Below are 21,562 nucleotides of genomic sequence, written 5' to 3'. Positions count from 1 at the left end.
TCCGAGGGTGGTGATGGTGGTGGGGAGAACTCCTGCCCCTCAGCCCGTTGTCTCTTAACCATCCCAAACATTTCTGCCTCACAAAGCAAGTTCCAAACGCTGTTCAAAATACATCGATTCTCATTTTTAGTTACCAAATGCTGTAAACGGTTCCTCAAACGTCAGGGCAGTAAAAACCTCCCGAGAGGGCCTTGAACCAGGGAAAAGCCAGCTCCTGGGGCACAGAGGTGCTTTCCACAGCCTTTGGCAGGAACTTTCCCCCACGCCAGTCTCTGAATGGGCTCAGAGTTACGGTCCAAAAGGATGCGGGGTGATGGAAGGTGGCCCCTGGGTGCTGGGCGCAAGGCTCTGGGTGTCCAGCTCAGGAAGGCACTTTAAGCTTTGCACTCCCCAACAGAAACTGAAGAATTCGGTCCACTACTAAAGCAAGGAAGAAGTCGGCCAGCAGCACTTCTGTGATCACCACCTTGAACTGGGAGAACAGACACAACCTGTTAGTCCTGCTCCTTTCCTTCCCCTCTGCTCCCGACGCACTATTGGCCTTGGCAGCAAGTGCTGAACTAGAGCTTGAGCTTCTTCCCTTTCCCAGCACGCTGGAACTCACTAAATCATGAAACATTTCACAGCGTGCCATTAAAACTCACTTCAATCTTAACAGATTTCACAGCATGCCTTAAGAAATCCCCAGTGCTTCACCCTCGGAGCTGCTGTGGCAGGTTGTGCTCCCGTGGGCTGTTCTCTGCCCAATACTCTGCTAAAACAGAACCTCCAGAGCAGCTTCCAGTGCCTAAAGGGGCTACAAGGATGTGGAGAGGGGCCTTCAGCAGGGACTGCAGTGACAGGACAAGGGGTGATGGGTTTAAACTGAAACGGGAAGTTCAGGTTGGAGATAACAAAGTTCTTCCCTGGGAGGGTGCTGGGACACTGGAATGGGTTGAATGGAGGTTTGGATGCCCCATCCCTGGCAGTGTTCAAGGCCAGGTTGGACGGGGCTTGGAGCAACCTGCTCTAGTGGAAGGTGTTCTTGCCCATGGCAGGGGGTTGGAACTGGGTGATCTTAAGGTCCTTTCCAACCCAAACCATTCCATGCTCCTTTGAAACCCCCTCCAGCGTTCCCAGCAGGCTCAGAGCTGTTCTCCCACTGGTGGGAAAGTCAGCAGCAGGGAATGCTGCCTGCTCACCTCCGTGGGGATTTCGACCAAGCCAAACTGCTCATTGAATTCTGGTGAAGAGCCCGTGAGGAGACCAACGATGGCGAGTCCAGACAGGAGGATGCTCCACAGTAAAGGCTTGTTCTCCCGGAGGCTCTCCATGAAGGGATGGCCCTGGAACACAGCAGGGAGAACCTGTGAGCAGAGGCAATGCTGGATTCATTCAGACCAGAGGATGCTGAACAATTCACTTGGATCACTGGCTCACTACTCCTCGGGGCAAAAAGAGAGAGTTTTTCCCCCTGCAGTGCACTGACAGAAAGGAGTTTGCAATTAGAGGACATTTGGGTTGTATTATTGCACCTTCACGACAAGGTCACTTCTCTGGTCCAACAACTTAAACATGGCTTGCCTTGTAGTTGATAGCAAAGGTGGCCATCTGCATCGCCATGGACATGATGTAGACAGTGCTGTTCACCAGGCTGGGCTCAAACTCCTTGTACAGATCCACAAACTCCTCCTGTCTGAAAAAGAAGGAAGCTGGAGATCAGGGACCAGGACACAGGGCAGGAATCCCCTCCCTCGACCTGCTGCTCATGCTGTGGGTGCAGCCCAGCACAGGGAGGGGTCTGGGCTGCAAGCATACACTGCTGGGGCAGGAGGAGCTTCTCATTGACCAGCCAACCCCCCCAAGTCCTTCCCCTCAGGGCTGCTCTCAATAATCCCACTATTCTTTATCACAAAGTAAAACTCAAGTGGGAAAAAAACCCCACTTGGATTTCTGGAGAAGCTTCCCAGTATCCCACCTCATCAGTGTGATTTTCATTTCCCCTTCCATGTGTAGCAGACATTGGAATTGCCATGTAGCATGGATCATACTCCCAACTTGCTCCAGCACATCCTTGCCCTGCCAAGGCCTCTCCCCACCCTCCTGCCTGGCAGGGAGCAGAGGGAACATCCCTCAAGGCACGTACTTGGTGTCACTGCGGGCCTGGGCGCCGCGGTACAGGTACACGAGGCTGAGGAAGTGCACCAGGAACTGCAGCAGCACTGTCAGAACCGTGTAGAGGTTGAAGATGTTTGGCAATGGGCGCTCCTTGGACAGGGTCTTCAAAGGCTGGGAGAGAAAAGCAAAAGGGCTGAATGGTTTCCATCATCTCCAGGTGGTTTTCCAGCAGAATCCAAGCAATGTTTGTGTTTCTCAGCAAATACCAGCAAGAGACACCCCCACGGCTCACTGGTGCAAGGAACAAGCTCATCTGAGCCACTGAACTGTGTTACCCCTCTTCCTCCTGCTCCTCCCTGAGCAAAGCTTGATCCCTCCATCAAGCACTGGCCTCTCGAACCCAGGGGGACAAAACCCTTTAACTTTGTTAACTTCTCAAACTAAAGGGCTTTGGGTAATGCTGAGACCACAGGATCCATCCAGAGGGACCTGGACATGCTGGAGAACTGGGCCCAGGCAAACCTCATGGAGTTCAACAAGGCCAAGGGCAAGGTCCCACTCCTGCGCTGGAGCAATCCCCATGAGAGGTGAAACTGTGGCTGCCCCATCCCTGGCAGTGTTCAAGGCCAGGTTGGACACAGGGGCTTGGAGCAACCTGCTCTAGTGGAAGGTGTCCCTGCCCATGGCAGGGGGTTGGAACTGGAGGAGCTCTCAGGTCCCTTCAACCCAAACCAGGCTGGGATTCTACAGAACCATAGAATCTGCTCCCAGCCAGGCAGATCCCAGCCTGTGCTGCACCCCTGGGTTGTGTCTACCCAGGTACAAGACCTTCCCCTTGTCCTTGATGTGACAGACACCAACCAGCCACTGCCCCAACACCCTCCCCTTACCTTCGACCTGGAGATGAAAAGGAAGCAGCCAGCCAGCAGCAGACCCTGCAGAGTGGCCTGAAAGTCACTGAACTTCACCCCTTCCAAGTAGAGGACGCTCTGGCTGTAAGCAAGGATCAGGGCGTTCAGGGCAAGGATCTTGAACATTTGGAGGGTTGTCACTAGCGTGCAACGACCTTGCTTGATCACGTGGCAGACTAAGGAGCAAGAGGAAGCAGCGTTTGGAAACGAAGCAGGTCCTGGGGCTTTGTCCTTCAGTCCTCTCCCTTTCTGAAGCAGCACAGGGGGAAGAGAACCCCTCACTGTGTGAGGAACCCCTGCAGGGCTGCTCCACACACAGGCCATGGGACCAGGGGGGTTTCTCCCCACCCCACACCCTCCTGGCTTTGCTTATTACACTGGACACCAAGTCTCAGGTCCCACCACACACTTACTGCATTGAATGGAAGAGAGCTTGGAGGTGAAGGGGGCTGCGATGCTGGCGTCACCCAGCTTCACGACAGGCACACGCTCCTCTTCCAGATCCTTCAGGACCTGACTGATCCGCTCCTGCAGCCCAGGAAGAGAAAGGGACAAATGCACATGGCTCCTTCCCAGAACCTGGCTCGAGGGTGATCCTGTGCTGGCCTCTCCCACAGCCCTGCTCTAAGGTGAGCCCGTGAAGCCTTCCTGCTTGTGACATCCTGGACTGGCTCAGCACCAGTGTGGCAGCAGGGCCAGGGCAGGGATTGTCCCCCTGTGCTGGGCACTGGTGAGGCTGCACCTCGAATCCTGTGTCAGTTCTGGGCCCCTCACTACAAGAGAGACATTGAGGGGCTGGAGCGGGGCCAGAGAAGGGCCCCGGAGCTGGTGCAGGGCCTGGAGCACAAGTGTGATGAGGAACGGCTGAGGGACCTGGGGGGGTTTAGTCTGGAGAAGAGAAGGCTCAGGGGGGACCTTATCGCTCTCTACAACTGCCTGACAGGAGGATGGAGCCAGGAGGGGGCTGGTCTCTGCTCCCAAGGGATGGGACAAGAGGAAACGGCCTCAAGCTGCACCAGGGGAGGTTTAGATGGAGCTGAGGAACAATTCCTTCCCCAGAGGGTGCTCGGGCATTGGAACAGGCTGCCCAGGGCAGTGCTGGAGTCACCGTCCCTGGAAGCGTTCACACACCGTGTAGCCGAGGCCTCAGTGCCATGGGTTAGTGGTGGCCTTGGCAGTGCTGGGGAACAGTGGAACTTGATGGTCTTAAAGGTCTTTTCCAACCTGGTTTATTCTGCGATTCACTTGATGGCTGGCTGGAAAAGCAGCACCTTCTTTGCCCCGATCACAGAATCATGGGATGGTTTAGGTTGAAGGGACCGTAAAGCCCATCCAGCTCCAATCCCCTGCCCCGGGCAGGGACACCTTCCACTAGAGCAGGTTGCTCCAAGCCCCTGTGTCCAACCTGGCCTTGAACACTGCCAGGGATGGGGCAGCCAAACCTTCTCCATTCAACATATCCCAGTGTCCCACCACCCTCACAGGGAAGAACTTCTGCCTGAGATCCCACCTCAATCTCCCCTCTGGCAGGTTAAAGTCCTTCACTTGGTGCTTTCTAAAGGATACTCTACAAGCAAAGCAGAGGGGGAGAATCCCCTCCACGACCTGCTGCTCATGCTGTGGGGATGCAGCCCAGAGCAGGGGGGGTTCTGGGTGCAAGCACAGGAAAGCTGCTCTTTTCCCAGTACATCCTCCCATTTCCAGCACTAGCACTAAATCAGAGCAGGAACAAAGAGCAAGGATACATTAAAGGGCTTCGAACCACATCGTTACCAACCCTCTGGATGGCCAGTTGCTCCTCTCTTTGGGACATGACTCTGTGCTTGGCCCCACGGGAGGTGGGTTTCACCATCCCACTGCCCATGGATGGCAGAGCAGCCTTCCCATCAGCAGGTCCATCCCGAGCTCTCTTCCTCCGCTCGGGCAGCTTCTCGGGAGCATTTCCCAGCAGGGCCACTCCTGTAGGAGCACAAAGACAGGAGCTGCAGGGGAAGAGCTCTGCACACAGTAGGAATCCTGACTGGCTTTAGGTGGGCAGGCTACAGCGACACCAGAGGTGTTCACTTGAAGTGAAGCTTAGTGGGGGAAAAGAATAGGAAGAATCTTCCTTCCAGGCCAAGGTGTGAGCGGTGAATTCCTGCTGGTGCACACAGTGGGTATCCCACCAGCACACAGATCCTGCTCGACACTGATATCTGCCAACATATGATGTTGGTCAGATTGATTCCAGCCCTCAAAATACCGAAGAAAGGAACCAAAGACAGGTTCTGTACTTGCCAAGGGGCACACATGAGAGTCCTGCCCACACACTCACCCACATCTGCATGTTTCAGAGCTCCGACGTCATTGGTGCCATCCCCACACATCAGTGTGACGTAGCCCAGGCTCTTCAGAGTAGTGATTACAAACTCCTGCAAACAGGAAAGCACAGTGAGAACTGGCACCTGCATGTGCTCATGTGCTGCTCTCTGGGCTGGGTTATGAGTCTTGGTCAAGTGCTTCTGTTCTGCAGGAATGGGATACCCTCAGCCAGGCTCTAAAAGCTTCGCATGCAGGTTGTGATTTAGGAATGCAGAGCTACAGCTGGCCAGTGGGTTCAGAGCTCTTTAGGATACCAACATAACAACAGGGCATCTGCTGAGCTCTGGTTCTTGCTGGCTTGAGGATCAGCAGAGGTTGTGCTTCTGCTCAAGACCAGGTCGGACACAGGGGCTTGGAGCAACCTGCTCTAGTGGAAGGTGTCCCTGCCTGCGGCAGGGGGTTGGAACTGGATGAGCTTTAAGGCCCTTCCAGCCCAACCCATTCTACTATTCTAAGATGTACGTGGCTCCCTGCTAAGGACACTCCTAAACCTCTCACCTTCTGCTTTGGCACCACTCTGGCAAACACCTGGATGTGGGGGATGAGCTTCAGCAATTGCTGCCTGTTCACAGACTGCAGATGAGAGAGACCTTCCCCAGTTACACACAGGTCGTATTGCTGGGTCAGCTCCTGCAAGGATGTTGGGAAGATGGGGAGCAAGACAGCACCATCAATGGACTGCCACTGCCAGCTGGAGCCTGGAAAGAGAAGGACAAGCTTGGCATGAGCATGCTTGAGGTACCTGGCTGTGAGAAATGCTCCCTACACTGATCCTGCTGTGTCCAGCCCCATCAAGGGACATGGACTCCCCTTTCCAGCAATGACAGGGCTCTCAGCTTCCATGAGCCTGCACAGCGAGAAGGGCTTAAAGCTGCTATTCCTTTGGTTATTTTGTGCTCCAGTGGCTTGGTTTGAGAGCTGGCAGAGGGATGTACGCAGCTTGCTCAGCACTCCAAGCCAGAGAAGAGAGGGACAAAGGACAGAGGGTTATTTAGGCTTCTGGAAAGTGAGTCATTCCCATTATCAGCATCAAGCAGCACTACTAACAGCGTGTGGGTAACTGCTACAATGCCCTGGCACTGCTTTGGCTGTTGTCCTCCACAAGAAAGCAGAGTTTGCTGCATGGGCTCAGTCACCTTTGCTCACAGGAGGCTGCAGGATGAGGGTGTGCTCCTTCTGCAGGAAGTGCAGCTCCCGGGCCACGTGGCAGGCAGTGAGAGGGTTGTCTCCTGTTATCATCACTACCTGAGGGGAAAGCAAGAGGAGCCAACAGTCAGCTCTGTGCAGGTAAAAGGCACTTCAAGACACATCTCCTTTCCATTGGAAATGCTTCTGGATACCACTGACATTCCCTGTGAGAGGCAGCTCTGTGCAGCACCCTGCAGAAAGGCTTTCCATCTAGGCCAGGGCAAATCCCACCCCAAAACCAACATCATATCCACAAGGTCTCTCTGCCTTCCCCACAGGGAAGTCTTTGCCTTCCACAAAGGCTTCCACAAAGCCTTCCACAAAGGCTTCCATGCTGAAATTCCCCGTCCCAATCACCATGGCTATGGGTAAGGCTGGAATGCTGCCGGCACTTACGTGGTGTGATGCATTCTGGATCTCCCTGACGACAGATTTGGAGTCAGCTTTGAGAGGACAGGAAACCACAATGAATCCCACAAACCTCAGATCACATTCCAGAGCTTCACGCTTTATCTCTCGTACCTGCCAAAGCAAAGCAGGGAGCTGAGTGTTTCCTGCTGCATTCCTGCTTTCCAATGGGTGCTTCCCTGCAATCAAAGCAGCACTAGAAACACGAATGCTCCGAGATCATGGAATCACAGCATGGTTTGGGTTGGAAGGGACCTTTGAGCATCTTCATGGACCCCTCTGGATTTGCTCCAACAGCTCCACATCGCTCTTGTGTTGCTGCCCATGCAGGACTGCAGGGGGGGTCTCACCAAAGCACAGCAGAGGGGGAGAATCCCTCCCTCCATCAGTAACACAAAGGAATTCCAAGCTGGGAGCACAATCTTCCCAGAAGACCCACGTTGTAAACCCAACACTTATTGCAGCTGTGGGCAAGCATATCCCAAAAGAGACCCCCCTTCCCCATCCCTGCTCACACCAACTCTGTCTCCTTTAGCAAGAGCTCCATTTCAAGGCCAAAATACCTGCTGGTGAGTGAGGTGCCCCAGTTCCTTGTAGCCAAGGGCCAGCACTCTTGCCCCCTCATGTGAGATTTCCGTGTGGACAGCACGGTAGTTGCTTGGACACTGAGACAACTAGAGAGGGGGTGGGGAAAACCATCACATTAATGCAGTTTCAAACACAATTCAGCAGCATATTTCAGCATTTCACATTAAATCTGCAGCCAGGGGCAAAGAAGCACCTTTAGGAGAGTCCCTCCCCAGCAAGGGCAAAAAAGGAGACCCCCCTGATCTGCTCTCAGCAATGAACAGGGCCAGGAATGCATAAAGTAAGCTATTAGATCTCACTGGGATTAGGCCGGAACTCCCCACTGGAGGCTGTTTCCAGGCACTGTGCTGTTCTGCAGGATGAAATCGCTGGTGTTCAGGTTCCAGACTTAGCAGAGGAGTAAGGGGACAAGCACATAGAATTATGGAATGGTTTGGGTTGGAAAGGACCTTAGGATCACCTAGTTCCAATCCCCTGCCATGGGCAGGGACACCTCACACTAGACCATGTCACCCAAGGCTCTGTCTTGAACACTGCCAGAGATGGAGCATTCACCACTTCTCTGGGCACCCTGTGCCAGTGTCCCACCACCCTCACAGGGAAGAACTTCCTTATCTCCAACCTGAACTTCCCCTGTTTCAGTTTGAACCCATCACCCCTTGTCCTATCGCTCCAGTCCCTGATGAAGGTCCCTCTCCAGAATCCTTGTAGCCCCTTTAGATATTGGAAGCTGCCAGAGAAGCTCATTCCTCTCCTCGAGAGATGCTCTCACCATTCTGTGCAGTGTCTCAGGGGCCCCTTTCACAGCTGCAATGTAACAGAGCTCAGTGGAGCCGATCTTCTCGTAGGACGCCAGCACAGACATTCTTTTCAGGGCACTGGCAAAATGAAAGCGCTGGTGAATTTTCAGTCCCTGAGTTTTAATACTCCTGGAGAAAACTTTCTCATCTGGAAACAAAGAGATCAGGAAATCCTGAAAGGTTTCTCGCTACGGAAAGCAACATCCCTCCCTTTGGATCTCCCTTAAGTCACCCAGATCATACAAACTTCCTCTCTTTAGCTACAAGCCCCCAGAGCTGGAAATACTTGTGCCAACAAGGAAGGGACATAAATGCTCAGAAGACCTGTGTGCATTAGTATGAACACAGCAGGTTGAAGGTGCATTTCTAACATATATCATAGAATTGTAGAATGGTTTGGGTTGGAAAGGACCTTAAGATCATCTGGTTCCAACCCCCTGCCATGGGCAGGGATGCCTCACACCAGACCATGTCACCCAAGGCTCTGTCCAACCTTGAACACTGCCAGGGATGGGGCATTTACCACTTCTCTGGGCACCCTGTGCCAGCGTGCCACCACCCCCACAGGGAAGAACTTCTTCCTCATCTCCAACCTGAACTTCTCCTGTTTCAGTTTAAACCCATCACCTCTTGTCCTATCACTACAGTCCCTGATATCATCATCACAGGTCAAAATCCAGAAGCAAAACCCACAACAGCATGGGTTGCAGTTAGATGTGTGTACAATACTGCTGGAAGGTTTCTGCCTGTGTGTGAAAGACGAAAGCAGAGCAAAAAGCCTCTGGAGAAAGCCCCAGGCCATGCTTAAGCCCACACTGTTGTGTTTTCACTACTACAAGCCCTGCTAGTTGTGCCCTGATTTTATGGCATCCTTATCCTGCATTATCTGCAGTCCTGAGAACAGGCTTCTACATTCACTGTCCCTCAGCCATGCAGCACAAGGATTTCCACCTCCCCAAACCACTTCCTGGGATCATACCAGATGGAATTCACTCCTTGCAGAAAGCTGGCATGAGACATTGGAAATCTCCAGAGACTAGCTAATGTCATGCTCGGAACTGGCAAAACCAGTGGTATCATCATCATCTACCCCCCCAAAACCCACCCCACGACCCACAGCCTATGGAAAAACAGGGCTCAAGGAGCTGGAACCAGGTTTTACCTTTGGTCAGGGTCCAGTCCACAGCCATCAACATTGCCTTCTCCAATGGATCACCCACCAGTGTCCCATCATCCAGCTGCACCAGCGAGTGACAAGTGGCGATGGCTCGGTGGGTTTCTACAGGAATGTCAGATACTGGTGTCACTTCCTTCCCATCCCTGCAGCACAAACACATCAGGTTAACAGAGCCATTGATATTGTCTCACACAAATCCTGGACTCTTTCCCGGCCCAAAAATCCCTGCTCTAACAGAGTGGAGCTTCTCACAGGGAGATCAAAGTCACAGGAAACCTGGCACTGACTCAACTACAACAGTGCCAAAGCCCATCCTTTCTGCCAGTCCTCCAAAGCAAACTCCATTCAAGCAGAACACTTGAAGCAGAGGCATGAACTAACACACTGAAGTAGCTGTAGAACCAAAGGACTCAGATGTCTCACTGCTGCAGCATCCAGCCTTCAAGCGCAGTTCATTGCGGCAGTGGAATGAGGAGGCAGGATGCTGCCATAAGGAGGAGCAGTGAAGATCTCATGGGGTAAAAACCCCATGCAAGAATTCCCTCCCCACCATTAAACTCACAAGGGCTGAGCCCACAGCCCTTGCCAGACACCAACAACCCTCTCTCCTGCCAGTTCAACCCAATTCCTCCACTCTCTGAATCCCTGATTATCTTCTCTTCCTCACTGGAATGGGATTACACTTTGAGGTGCTCCCAAAGCCCAGATGACAGCAAACCATACAACAACCCCCTCCCAGGACCTACCTGAGCCCAGCCACCCCTCTCACTACAAGGTGATCACTGGTCAGAGTGCCAGTCTTGTCAAAGCAGCAAACTTGGACTTTGCCTGCGAAGGGGATGCGGAAGGGCTCCGTGCAGTACACGTCTAGGAGAGAGGAGAGGAAATGCTGTGAGAGGAGCTGCAACAAAGCCACGGCAGGATGCTCAGTGGCTTTAATGAAGCCACCAAAGCCAGAGCATCAACGCGGTGCTCTGACAGACTTAATGAACCTCAAGCTCCCCACTCTGTGGCATTTGAAACCACAACAGACACCAAGTTGTAGCAGTGATGTATTCCAACAGTCCCTACTCCATATAGAGGAATCTGCTCAATGCAGAACTGCAGGATTATGGAGCAAGGAGCTCTCTCCCACACTTGATTAAGACCCCACTTCAAAACGTGAGGGGTTTAAACCTCCTCACATCCACCAGCTCCAAACCCCCCACTGGCAATGAGCAGAAACTGAGGCCTCTCCAGTAGCTTTACACCAACACCCTCTTAGTTCCAGACACAAGACAGCCCTAGTTTTGCTCCTGTGTTTAGGCTTGGTACTTACAGAGCTTGGCCAAGGCGATGAGGGAGGTGTTGACAGCCAGAGAGAGCTCAATGGGAAGCTCAGGGGGAACAACTGAGGTCAGTATTAAGGTACACTCGAGGAAGAGCTTGTAGCGGTTCCTGCTGGGATCCTTGGTGCCTATGGAATGAGATGGGAGAGCTGCATTCCTGCTCATCCTCAGCCTGTGTGCCCCACAGAACTAAGGTGAGTAGCACAAAGAAGCTCACCTACCTAGGGAGGGCAAGAAAAGCATCCAGAATGCAGTGTGGGCCCCTACACTGCCCAACCCAGCTATTGTAACTCAGAAATTCCTTCCCACAAGCTTTGGTACAAGTCCTGGGGAGAGACCTGGAAGAGGCAAGAAGAAATCTCACCTTCAATCCAGACGTATGCTGCAGCAGCAATGGCAAAGACCAGCAGGAACAGGATGAAAATGAAGGTCTCTAAGTTATTGGCTGTCACTCTCTTCACCCCAAAGAGGATTGTACGGAGCAATTTCCCCTGAGAAGAACAGCCTTCAGTGCAAGAAGCTACCTCTGCAGCATACAGTAGTTGGTTAAAAATATGCATGAAACCCCAGTTTGGAATCACACTCTGGTGTTTTGGTGCCAGAGCCTGAAAACTATTCCCATTTCTGTGATCCTCTCAACAAGCAGCAGCCAGGTCACCCATCATAAATCTCTTAGAAACCCCCAAACTCGTTGCTAAGTCATTTAAGTTGATGATTTCTTCGAAGCAGCCTTTGATTTTCAATTGAAAAAGCTTCCCATCTCTACAAACACACTCAAATGGGCCTTGCCCAACATTCTCCTCACAGAAATAGGAGCTGTAGCATACACATAGTGCAGCCAGGAACCCTGAATCCCAACTCCTGGGCTCCTGCATCAAACATCAGACTCCTTATTTGACACACAGAGAAGAGACCAGCCTTATTTCTTCCTCTTCCAAACAAACAAGTTATTTCAATGGCCAGATTTCTATTTTCCCCCCTGCTGTACTTCCTAAGGATTTCCTTACAGAGAAGCACTGAATGACACCATCAGCATCACGGACAAGAGAGAGGTGAGGAGGCACGTCCACATCTTACCTGAGATGTGTTGAAGCCGGTCCTCAGAGCATATGCCACACACCCGTTATCCACAGCTGGAACAGGAACGAAGACAGTCAGCTCAGAGTGAAGCTTTGACAGGTTTATTGCAGACAGAATACACATGAAGCTACACCCTCCTCTCACAACAGACACAGTTGAATAGAAGATCACCGCAATCTAATAACCAAAGTGAAACTTGGGTGCCAGGGTCAAGGAAATCAACTCAATGACACCCTCCAAAAGTTACAATTGTGGAATGGTTTGGGTTGGAAAGGACCTTAAGATCATCCAGTTCCAACCCCCTGCCATGGGCAGGGACACCTCACACTAGAGCAGGTTGCTCCAAGCCCCTGTCCCCAACCTGGCCTTGAACACTGCCAGGGATGGGGCAGCCACAGCTTCTCTGGGCACCCTGTGCCAGCGCCTCAGCACCCTCACAGGGAAGAACTTCTTACCTCCAACCTGAACTTCCCCTGTCTCAGTTTAAACCCATTCCCCCATGTCCCATCACCCCAGTCCCTGATGAAGGTCCCTCTCCAGCATCCTTGTAGCCCCCTTCAGACACTGGAAGCTGCTCTGAGGTCTCCACGCAGCTTCTCTTCTCCAGGCTGAACAGCCCCAGTGTTCTCAGCCTGGCTCCATACGGGTGCTGCTCCAGCCCCTGCTCATCCTCGTGGCCTCCTCTGGCCTTGCTCCAGCAGCTCCATGTCCTCCTTATGTTGAGGACACCAGAACTGGATGCAGTATCCAAGTGGGGTCTCAAGAGAGCAGAGGAGAGGGGCAGGATCACCTGCATGACCGGCTGCTCATCTCCTTTGAACGCAGCCCAGGACACGGGTGGTTTCTGGACTTGTGGTACCAAGTTGTTGTATCAAGCCATTTAACATAAGCCTGGGAGACCCTGGCAGAGGGAATGCGTGCAGGTACCTACGTTTCAGTCCCGTGCTGGCTTTCTGGGGTGGAATGTGTTGCACCACTTTGGTTCCCCCAAATATGATGTGCAAGCGGGCATCTGTCTGCATGTCCAAGATGTGCTCGGGGCTGAGATCCTCCACAGGCTCCTGCAGGACAAGGTTCGAGCTCAGAATCACAGCATTAAACTTACAAATACTCTTTTCTGTTCTTATCCCACGTAAGATAAGCTTCACTTCAACCAAAGGTGGCCTGAACTGAATCTAGACCTTAACAAACCATTCAGCTCCTGATGCTAGGTTTAGAGCCTGGCATCTGTGGAAATGCTGCTGTTGGGGGACTACTTCACCCTTGGTACCCTGAATTCAGCAAGGGAAGCTCTGCAAGCATTACCTCATCATCTTTAGGTCACCCACTGGCACAAAAAGAAGGAAGATGTAGGGGTTTACAGTGCTTTATACATGTTCCTCCTCCCACCTCTACACAGCCAAAGGAATCTAGACTGCGGAATGTGTGGGAAGGTGATGCCATGCTCGAGGAGTTCAGCCCCAAAGGCTGGAGTCAGTGCCAGACAAAACAGACATTTCTGTTTCTCATTTACCAGACACCATCAATCACTGATAGGGAGCAGATACCAAACACACCAGGTTGCTTGGGGCAGCATTCACACACAGACATGAATCTCCACTCCCACGGTTTGCAGTGGCTGCAATGTTTTTCCCTTTTCCAGGTTGCACCACGTGGAGAGCACAGGGGACATCTCACAGACCTTCATCTGTGGCACGGACTCTCCTGTCAGCATAGCTTCATCTACAATGCACCTTCCACGGAGCAGCAGCACATCACACGGCACCAGGTTCTCATGAGGAGATCGCCCTGGAATGAACACATCAGAACTGAGAAGAAGCTCAAAAGCAGAAGTGCCTTGTGTCTGGTTGGTTGTCTGGCAAGACATGGCTGTGCTTCAGCTTAGCTGAGACTCCTAAAGCTTCAAACCTCCCACATCATGCACCACTCAGCAATGCTGAGAGCCAAAAAGGTTGGAAGGGGATTCAGTCTCTAGCAAGACCAGGGAAGTTTAAAGCACATCACCCAGTTCTCCTTGTCATTGAGGCTTCAAAGCCTGGGATCACATCCTAGGGTTACACAGCCTTCAAAGGCAGAGCAGGTTAAGAGAGAGCTCTGCATTCCCCTTCCCATTCTGGGAAGATATTGTGTCACAGGAGGAGGGCCATGAAGATGCTGCGACGGCTGGAGCAGCTCTGCTCTGGAGACGGGCTGAGTTCAGCCTGGAGAAGAGAAGGCTCCAGGAGACCTTAGAGCAGATTCCAGTGCCTAAAGAGCTTGGAGCAACCTGCTCTAGTGGAAGGTGTCCCTGCCTGTAGCAGGGGGTTGGAACTGGATGAGCTTTAAGGTCCCTTCCAACCTGAACCAGTCTGGGATTCTGGGAATCTGAGGCTGCACATTGTAACATGCTGGAAAGAATCTGATTTTAAAGCAGCTTTCGATTGCAACCATCATGCAAGTCCTTACCAATAGAAACAATATCCCCTGGGATGATCTCATCACTGGAAATGGGGCGCCACTTACGGTTCCTGTAAACCTGTAGGGACAAAAAAGCACTTTCAGGAGCTCTGCGCTCTTCAGAAAGGGATGAGAGGAAAAGGAAGGGGAAAAGGAACAACAAATCAGCTAAAAGACATCAAGAATTCCATGCCCATCTTCTGTGCTTTCCATCACCTGGATCATGTATGGCTTGTTGCCCATTTTTCGTATCTCTGACATGTTCCTCATCTGCTGCTGGACCAGAGAAGCTTCAAATGCAACCAACATGGAGAGAGTGAACACGCTGTAATACCAGTACTCATCCAGGCACCACAACCCCACACAGAACACCTGCAGAAGAACACAACACTGAAGTTGGTCTAATCTTACTCAGAAAACAAAAGCCTCCCAGTTCCAAGAATTCTTTTTGGAGCTAACTTGGTCCACATTTAATTGCAGCAAGCCACGAAACCTGAGAACCACAGGAAGTCATTAGGGGGAGGCACTTCCTGAAGTCAAATCAATGTTAGAGTGCAAGAATAGCTTCTACTCCTGGTTTTAGCAAGCTGCCAGCTGATTTATGGCTCTCAAGCCAGGAATTGTAAGGAATTCTCCCATTTTCTAGCAGGGAAAAGCATTTACAGTTGGTTTGTTACCTGGAAAACGAAGAAGGGAGCTGTAGCTCTTTCTTTAAAGAGTTCCAAGAACTCCGGCACCACCATCTCAGCCCTGGGAAAGAAGGGAATCCTTATTAACCTCAACATTCCACATCCTCAGCACAAGCCCAGCCCGAAAGCCACCTGCAGGCTCCATCACAGTCAGAATCTCCCTCTTTTCAATGACTTTGATTCAGTTAGATGCAATTAATCTCCATCTCTAGCCCCCCCTTGAGGAAGCCCTTTGGGCTGATGCTGGTCTCTGTCCTTAAAGGAACTGGAAGTGCTGGGAGGAAGTGAAACTTAAACCCCAGGAATAGCACTGTGGTTCAAGGGTGTTGTTCCTCACTGGGATATTCTGGCAAGGAGAGGCCTGTGTGTGGAAAACTTACTTGTTTGTACCATATTTCTTCTCAGCTGCTCGGATATCTTTGTCTTCCTGATAACCTCGGGCATTCTGGTAGTAACAAAGGGGATGTTCCACAGGGAAAGCTACAGGGAGAAACTGTTTCTTGCCATCCAGCTCATAGGAGTATTTGATTTTTTGGAATTCAAAGGAAAGAGCCTCCTGCCCATCCTCACCCTGCAGAGATGGGGGGAAAAAACCCAACTGAACAACCACCAAAGGCTTCACTCCACACATAATCTGAAAAAGGAAAGACACCCCAACCCCTGATACATCTCATGATTGTATGACTCTGCTTATGGTATGCTTATGCACCAGGAAACACTGTGGAACCCTTCCCACAGCTGATTTTTGACTAAGAACTTCAGTTAGAAGCTCTTAAAGCTGCAGCTGACAGCACAGTGCAGGAGCCCCTGCACACAGTCACATCCTCACCTGGTCTCTGTGCAGTGGCACCAGTTCCACCGAGCCGTTATTTGGGGTTGGCACAACTTTAGCTAATGTGGCTTTCTTAGGACAAGGTTCCTGAAACACAAACAAGAGACACTTCATAAAGCAGATCCCAGAGCCTGGAATTCGATGGGTTGGGAGGAATCCTTGCTGGATTGCTTCACGACACCAGGAGAAACCCAGAATGGTTTGGGTTGGAAAGGACCTTAAAGCTCCTCCAGTTCCAACCCCTGCCACGGGCAGGGACACCTTCCACTAGAGCAGGTTGCTCCAAGCCCCTGTGTCCAACCTGGCCTTGAACACTGCCAGGGATGGGGCAGCCACAGCTTCTCCGGGCACCCTGTGCCAGCGCCTCAGCACCCTCACAGGGAAGAGCTTCTGCCTCAGAGCTCATCTCAATCTCCCCTCTGGCAGGTTAAAGCCATTCCCCTTGGCCTGTCCCTCCAGGCCCTTGTCGAAAGCCCCTCTCCAGGTTTCCTGGAGCTCCTTTAGGCACTGGAGCTGCTCTAAGGTCTCCCCTTCAGGAGCCTTCTCTTCTCCAGGCTGCCCCAGCCCAGCTCTCTCAGCCTGGCTCCATGGCAGAGCTGCTCCAGCCCTCGCAGCAGCTCCGTGGCCTCCTCTGGCCTTGCTCCAACAGCTCCACATCCCTCTTGTGCTGTTGCCCCAGAGCTGGACATGTCGTTAGAATCAATGCCATCCCAATGCTCCCAATCCATCCCCAAACCTGTATATCCAGCATTTAAGACACCTACAGCTGCCAGCAAGACACAGCCACAACGGCGCCTGCAACACAGCACCCAACTGCTCCATGCTCAAAGGACAGAACGACAGACACCAGCAGAGGGGCCGGGTTCTCCCCTGCGGTGCAGACACACCGCTGGCCCTCATGGCACGTTGCTGGGGCACTGCTCCGCACACACACATCTCCTTCCCCGCTGCCCCAGCGCAGCCAACGGGAGAAACGATTCCCCTTCCCCGTCACCGCAAAGCTTCCCCGTGCAGCCCATGCGGCGCCGCCACCCCGCAAGCACCGCTGCAGAGGAGCCCGAACGCGTCCCCCAAGGCCCGGAGAGCGGCGGGAGCCTCCCCGGGGACTCACCCGGACGCAGGTGAGGGCGCAGTGAGCGTGCACCGACCACAGCCCCGACAGCGCCGTCAGCAGATGGACCACCCCGATGGCGGCGAGCGCCAGCAACGCAGCCTCGGGGGCCGCGGGGCCGGGGCCCGGCTTCGGGCCTTCGCCGTCCGCCGCCGCTGCCTCCTCGCCGCCCCACGCCGCCCACACGCGTGGCCCCCACAGCCAGAGCCAGGCCGGGTAGAGCCCCGCCACGAAGGGCAGCACGGTGCCGTGGAGGAGCCGCGGCCGCCGCCGGTAAAGCGTCACCGACGAGACCAGCTCGTCCCCGGGGCCCGGAGCCGCGCCGGCCGCCGCCATCTCCCGACACACCGCGACGACCCGCTTCCGCTTCCTCCACGCGTGCGTACAGCCGGAGCCGCCGGGACCGGGCGTGCGCGCTGCGGCAGCGCCGGCCGGAGCGGAGGAGGGATGTGAGTAGCGGGAGGCGGCGGGGCCGGGGCCGGGGCCGGGGCCGGGGCCGAGGCCGAGGCCGAGCCCGAGGCCGAGCCCGAGCCCGAGCCCGAGCCCGAGCCCGGGTCTGGGCCTGGGCCTGCGTCTGCGTCTGGGGCCGGGTCTGGGTCTGGGTCTGGGTCTGGGCCTGCGTCTGGAATAGGTACCGGGGCCGGGTCCGGGGCCTGGGCGTGGGCCTGAGCCTGAGCCTGAGCCCGGGTCTGGGACCGGGACCGGGACTGGAGCCGAGGCCGAGCCTGGGTCTGGGTGTGGGGCCGGGACCGGGGCCGAGCCTGGGTCTGGGCCTGGGGCCGGGACCGGGGCCGAGCCTGGGTCTGGGCTTGGGGCCGGGGCCGGGACCGAGCCTGGGGCTGGGCCTGGGGCTGGGGCCGGGGCCGGGGCCGGGGCCGAGCCGGAGCCTGGGTTTGGGTCTGGGTCTGAGGCCGGGACCGGGACCGGGGCTGGGGCCAAGCCTGAGTCTGGGTCTTTTCCCCCAGTCTCCGCGGTAACCGCTCCGTGTCCCCGCAGGGAAGCGGCCCTGGAGATCACGGCGCGCTACTGCCGCACGGAGATGGAGCAGTACGGGCAGTGCGTGGCCGCCAGCCCGGCCTCCTGGCAGCGCGACTGTCACCGGCTTCGCCTCAGCATGTCCCGCTGCGCCGCCGCCCAGTGAGTGCGGGAAGGGGCCGGGGTTAGGGCCGGCTGGGGCCCCTCAAGGGCTGAGCTCCCCGGAGCTGAGGGCCCCGGTGTTGCCTCGCAGCCCGATCGTGCAGCAGATCCGGCAGGACTGTGCGGAGCCGTTCGCCGCCTTCGAGCAGTGCCTGAGGGAGAACCAGGCCGCTGTGGTGAACTGCAGCGAGCACGTCAACGCCTTCCTGCTCTGCGCAGACCGGGTGAAGGTCTCCACGTGAGGTGAGTGCTGGGCTGCAGAGCGCGGGCCGGAGCCTTCCTGCTGCCAGCCCCGATCTCTGGTGCTTGGGAGCTGCTGGGTTAAACAGAGGGAGTAGAACAGGATAGCCCAGAATAGAGCCCTGGAATTGGTTGTGTTGGAAGAGACCTTAAGGCTCATCTGGTTCCAACCCCCTGCCACAGGCGGGGACACCTTCCACTGGAGCAGGTTGCTCCAAGCCCCGTCCAGCCTGGCCTTGAACACTGCCAGGGATGGGGCATCCAAACCTTCTCCATTCAACCCATTCCAGTGTCCCACCACCCTCACAGGGAAGAACTTTGCATCTTACCTAACATGGAGGAACATTAAAGCAAATAACGTGTTACTAAGCACACAGAAATCACCTGCGTGCACCACACTCCCATGATCATGGGGTGTGATCTGCTGTGCCTCATAACTGGGGTGCTGCATCCAAATGGAGCCGACCTGATGCTTTTATTTGTGCTGTTTCTTTTTTCATAGGGGAGCCTTGGAATTAAAATTCATCTTGAGGAGTGAATGAAAAGTCTTTCTGTGCTCTGGACTCTCGTGCCGCTGCTGGGTTGGGTTGGTTTATCCCCTCTGAAAAACAAGGTGCAGCTCTGCAAGGTGGGATTCTCAGTTGTGGGCATGCTGTGCTTCGCTCCAGCAGCTGGCTGGACTCTGGCTGGGATATCAGAGCATTCCTGATACCATGGTGCTGCTAACACTGGGGTTTGTCTGCTGAGTTGCCTCTGAAAGCTTGATAAGTAAATGAATTACAGAACTGTGGTGAAGCGACACCAAAGGATCAGCTGCGACCTGCAGATGGCCTTGAATAAGAACCAAAAGCTGAAATCAGGCCTTAACTCTTTTTCTGCAGTCTGTGTTCTCCAACGCTTTGCTCATTCAGCACAATATTTTCCTTCATCCCAATAAAAGAACAAAAACTCCTTTCCAAGATGCAAAGCCAGGTCTGGCTTTATCCCACTGATGATGGAAGCTGCTCTCTGACCTGGGTACAGGGCTGTTTGTTTGACCATAAATGTTGGCTTGAGCCACTTGAAAACACCCTGTGCAGCTCCCAGTCTGGGGGGATGCTGTGAGGGGTTGGAGCCCGGGTCTCCTGCTGGTTTAGAACAGCAGAGGGAGTCTTCCTGCAGCAGAGAGGGCAGAAACCTGCTGATGTGAGAGCACTGACTGCTCCAGCAACAGCACAACGGAGCTTCCTGCGCAGGGGTGTTGGGGGCACCTCGTTCCTACACAGGGGAACAGAGAGCCCAGCTCTAAGGAGAGCTGGTTTCTGGGCTGTAACTAGTGGGGAAAAGGAGACAAGAAGCAATAGATGGTCTCATGACAAGTGGGGTGAAGACCTGGGGAGTGCTTCTGTGGAGGGAGACCTTTGGGGTCACCAATATAAGAAGGACGTGGAGCTGCTGGAGCAAGTCCAGAGGAGGCCATGGAGATGCCCCAAGGTACTGGAGCAGCTCTGTCATGGAGCCAGGCTGAGAGAGCTGGGCTGGGGCAGCCTGGAGAAGAGAAGGCTCCTTAAGGGGAGACCTTAGAGCAGCTCCAATGTGCCTTCAAGTGGGCAGAGAATCTCTGCCAGCAAAGGTTTAAACCTTGGAAAATCCTTTGGGAACAAGGTTCAAGGAAGGAGAAATGAGTTTCTATGCCCTAGTTACACGATAGCAGCTTCAGAGGAACATCTCGAGTAGGAGCTTGGTCTTCCAGAGAAGAACCATCAAAGTATTCCAGAGGTGTGCAGGGAGCAGATGACACTCAGAAACACCAGCAGACTCTTTCTCTGAACATACAGCACAGCTTTGCTGTGTTTGTGAGGTGGGTTTTGTACCTCTTAAGAGAGGGTGAGGCATGAAACTTGGCTTTGACCTGCTTCCCAGCAGTTCGTACACATTAATCCTTGTTGGTGTTTCAGCCAGGCGTTAAGTCCAAGTGTTCCCTTTGAGCCTCTGGTGGTTGGCAAACATCACTGGGCATTTTCCAGCTCCATACAGAGCTTTAACTCCTTTGGGGAGAGGGACAGCAGATTGAAGTTGATCTGTTCCAGCTTCTAGCAGAGCCCGAATCACAAAGTTGGCTGTTTGGCTCACAGTGGTGATGGGAACATCCGAAGATCCTGGGCTCCCATCTACAAACATCTGCACAAACACCAGGAAGCTCTTGGTTGCCTTTTATCAGATGCCGGGGGCTTGAAACCTAAAGAGCTGCTTTATGTTGGGAGAAAAAGGTGATGGGAGTTTTCCTTCCAGATGAATTCAGGGAGGGGGCAAACGCTACCACGAAAGGAGGAGAACTCTGGGTTTAGTGGGGGATTTTGAGGTTTATTTGTAGCAGACAGCACCCCATCAGTCAGAAGTGGCTGTGGTGTGAATAGCTTTATTAAGGATGCTGTTGGTAGGAGCGAGGGTGCTTTGCATGGTGTTGACACTGTATTGAAATGTCAGGCTGTCAGCACAAAAGCCATTTTTCATTAGGTTTAAGGTGCACTGGGGCCCCTCTTAAGCCCAGTTCTGCCGCCTCCTGCTCAGGAGCCTGAGCCACTCCATTATTACTTGCTCTTACACATTAACCACTGAGCTGCCAAGCACTTGGCATTGTCAACCAGGAGCCACGCACACAGGGATCAGTTCCCTTGTTCCTATGGAGAAGGGGGGAAGAGGAAGGGGCTGATCCGGCCTGTTTTGGTGTGTGATCGAGGAGAGAAATGCTGAGGAAATCGAGTTTTCTTCTGAATAAAGAACACACATTTCTTATAGAATCATGGAATGGTTTGGGTTGGAAAGGACCTTAAGATCATCCAGTTCCAACCCCCTGTCGTGGGCAGGGACACCTCACACTAGACCATGTCACCCAACCTGGCCTTGAACACTGCCAGGGACGGAGCATTCACCACTTCTTTTGGCAACCTGTGCCAGCGCCTCTTAGTAAAGAACTTCTTCCTTATATCTAACCTGAACTTCGCCTGGTTTAGTTTGAACCCATCACCCCTTGTCCTATGTGATATCTAAGTGGAAAATAGTGGAGCAGAGAATGATGCAGCCTTCCCATGGAGGAAAGCCTGGTAGGGATGGTCACTGCCTGACGTTTAGCCTTCCTCAGTTTACCAACCTCCTTGGAAAAGTTTCTAGATTAAACCAACTGCCAACTTTGGCAAATT

General features: G+C 53.6%; 2 protein-coding genes across 4 annotated transcripts; one reads left to right on the top strand and one right to left on the bottom strand.

Annotated features, from left to right (window-relative positions):
- Nucleotides 1-102: 102 nt before the first annotated feature.
- ATP13A1 (ATPase 13A1) lies at nucleotides 103-17,354 on the bottom strand. 2 transcript variants are annotated; one of them, XM_030475209.1, is made up of 26 exons: nucleotides 17,007-17,354; nucleotides 15,893-15,982; nucleotides 15,444-15,634; nucleotides 15,052-15,124; nucleotides 14,591-14,746; nucleotides 14,384-14,453; nucleotides 13,620-13,726; nucleotides 12,870-12,999; nucleotides 11,936-11,991; nucleotides 11,223-11,349; nucleotides 10,849-10,986; nucleotides 10,277-10,397; nucleotides 9,516-9,673; nucleotides 8,326-8,501; nucleotides 7,529-7,639; nucleotides 6,954-7,079; nucleotides 6,506-6,614; nucleotides 5,868-6,067; nucleotides 5,323-5,419; nucleotides 4,786-4,967; nucleotides 3,422-3,536; nucleotides 2,988-3,184; nucleotides 2,126-2,268; nucleotides 1,564-1,675; nucleotides 1,182-1,325; nucleotides 103-472 (listed from the first exon to the last, which is right to left on the bottom strand). In XM_030475209.1, the coding sequence occupies exons 1-26, from the start codon at nucleotides 17,340-17,342 to the stop codon at nucleotides 362-364; spliced, it is 3,576 nt and encodes a 1,191-aa protein (XP_030331069.1). In that variant the 5' UTR covers nucleotides 17,343-17,354; the 3' UTR covers nucleotides 103-361. The 2 variants fall into 2 exon arrangements, 1 of the variants encoding a protein (XP_030331069.1); XR_003989857.1 differs by lacking the exons at nucleotides 103-472; nucleotides 1,182-1,325; nucleotides 1,564-1,675 and having other exon boundaries at nucleotides 2,181-2,268; nucleotides 2,988-3,090.
- CHCHD5 (coiled-coil-helix-coiled-coil-helix domain containing 5) lies at nucleotides 6,288-19,350 on the top strand. Of its 2 annotated transcripts, none has more exons than XM_030475254.1 (4): nucleotides 6,288-6,300; nucleotides 18,003-18,143; nucleotides 18,235-18,386; nucleotides 18,886-19,350. In XM_030475254.1, coding segments are annotated over exons 1-3 (294 nt in total). In that variant the 5' UTR covers nucleotides 6,288-6,298; the 3' UTR covers nucleotide 18,386; nucleotides 18,886-19,350. The 2 variants fall into 2 exon arrangements, with proteins under 2 accessions (XP_030331114.1, XP_030331116.1); XM_030475256.1 differs by lacking the exon at nucleotides 6,288-6,300 and adding an exon at nucleotides 17,454-17,637.
- Nucleotides 19,351-21,562: the final 2,212 nt, after the last annotated feature.

Source organism: Strigops habroptila, unplaced genomic scaffold, assembly GCF_004027225.2.
Source record: "Strigops habroptila isolate Jane unplaced genomic scaffold, bStrHab1.2.pri NW_022045634.1_ctg1, whole genome shotgun sequence".
NCBI classification, from domain to species: domain Eukaryota; kingdom Metazoa; phylum Chordata; class Aves; order Psittaciformes; family Psittacidae; genus Strigops; species Strigops habroptila.
This window is presented reverse-complemented; position numbering and strand designations above follow the sequence as displayed.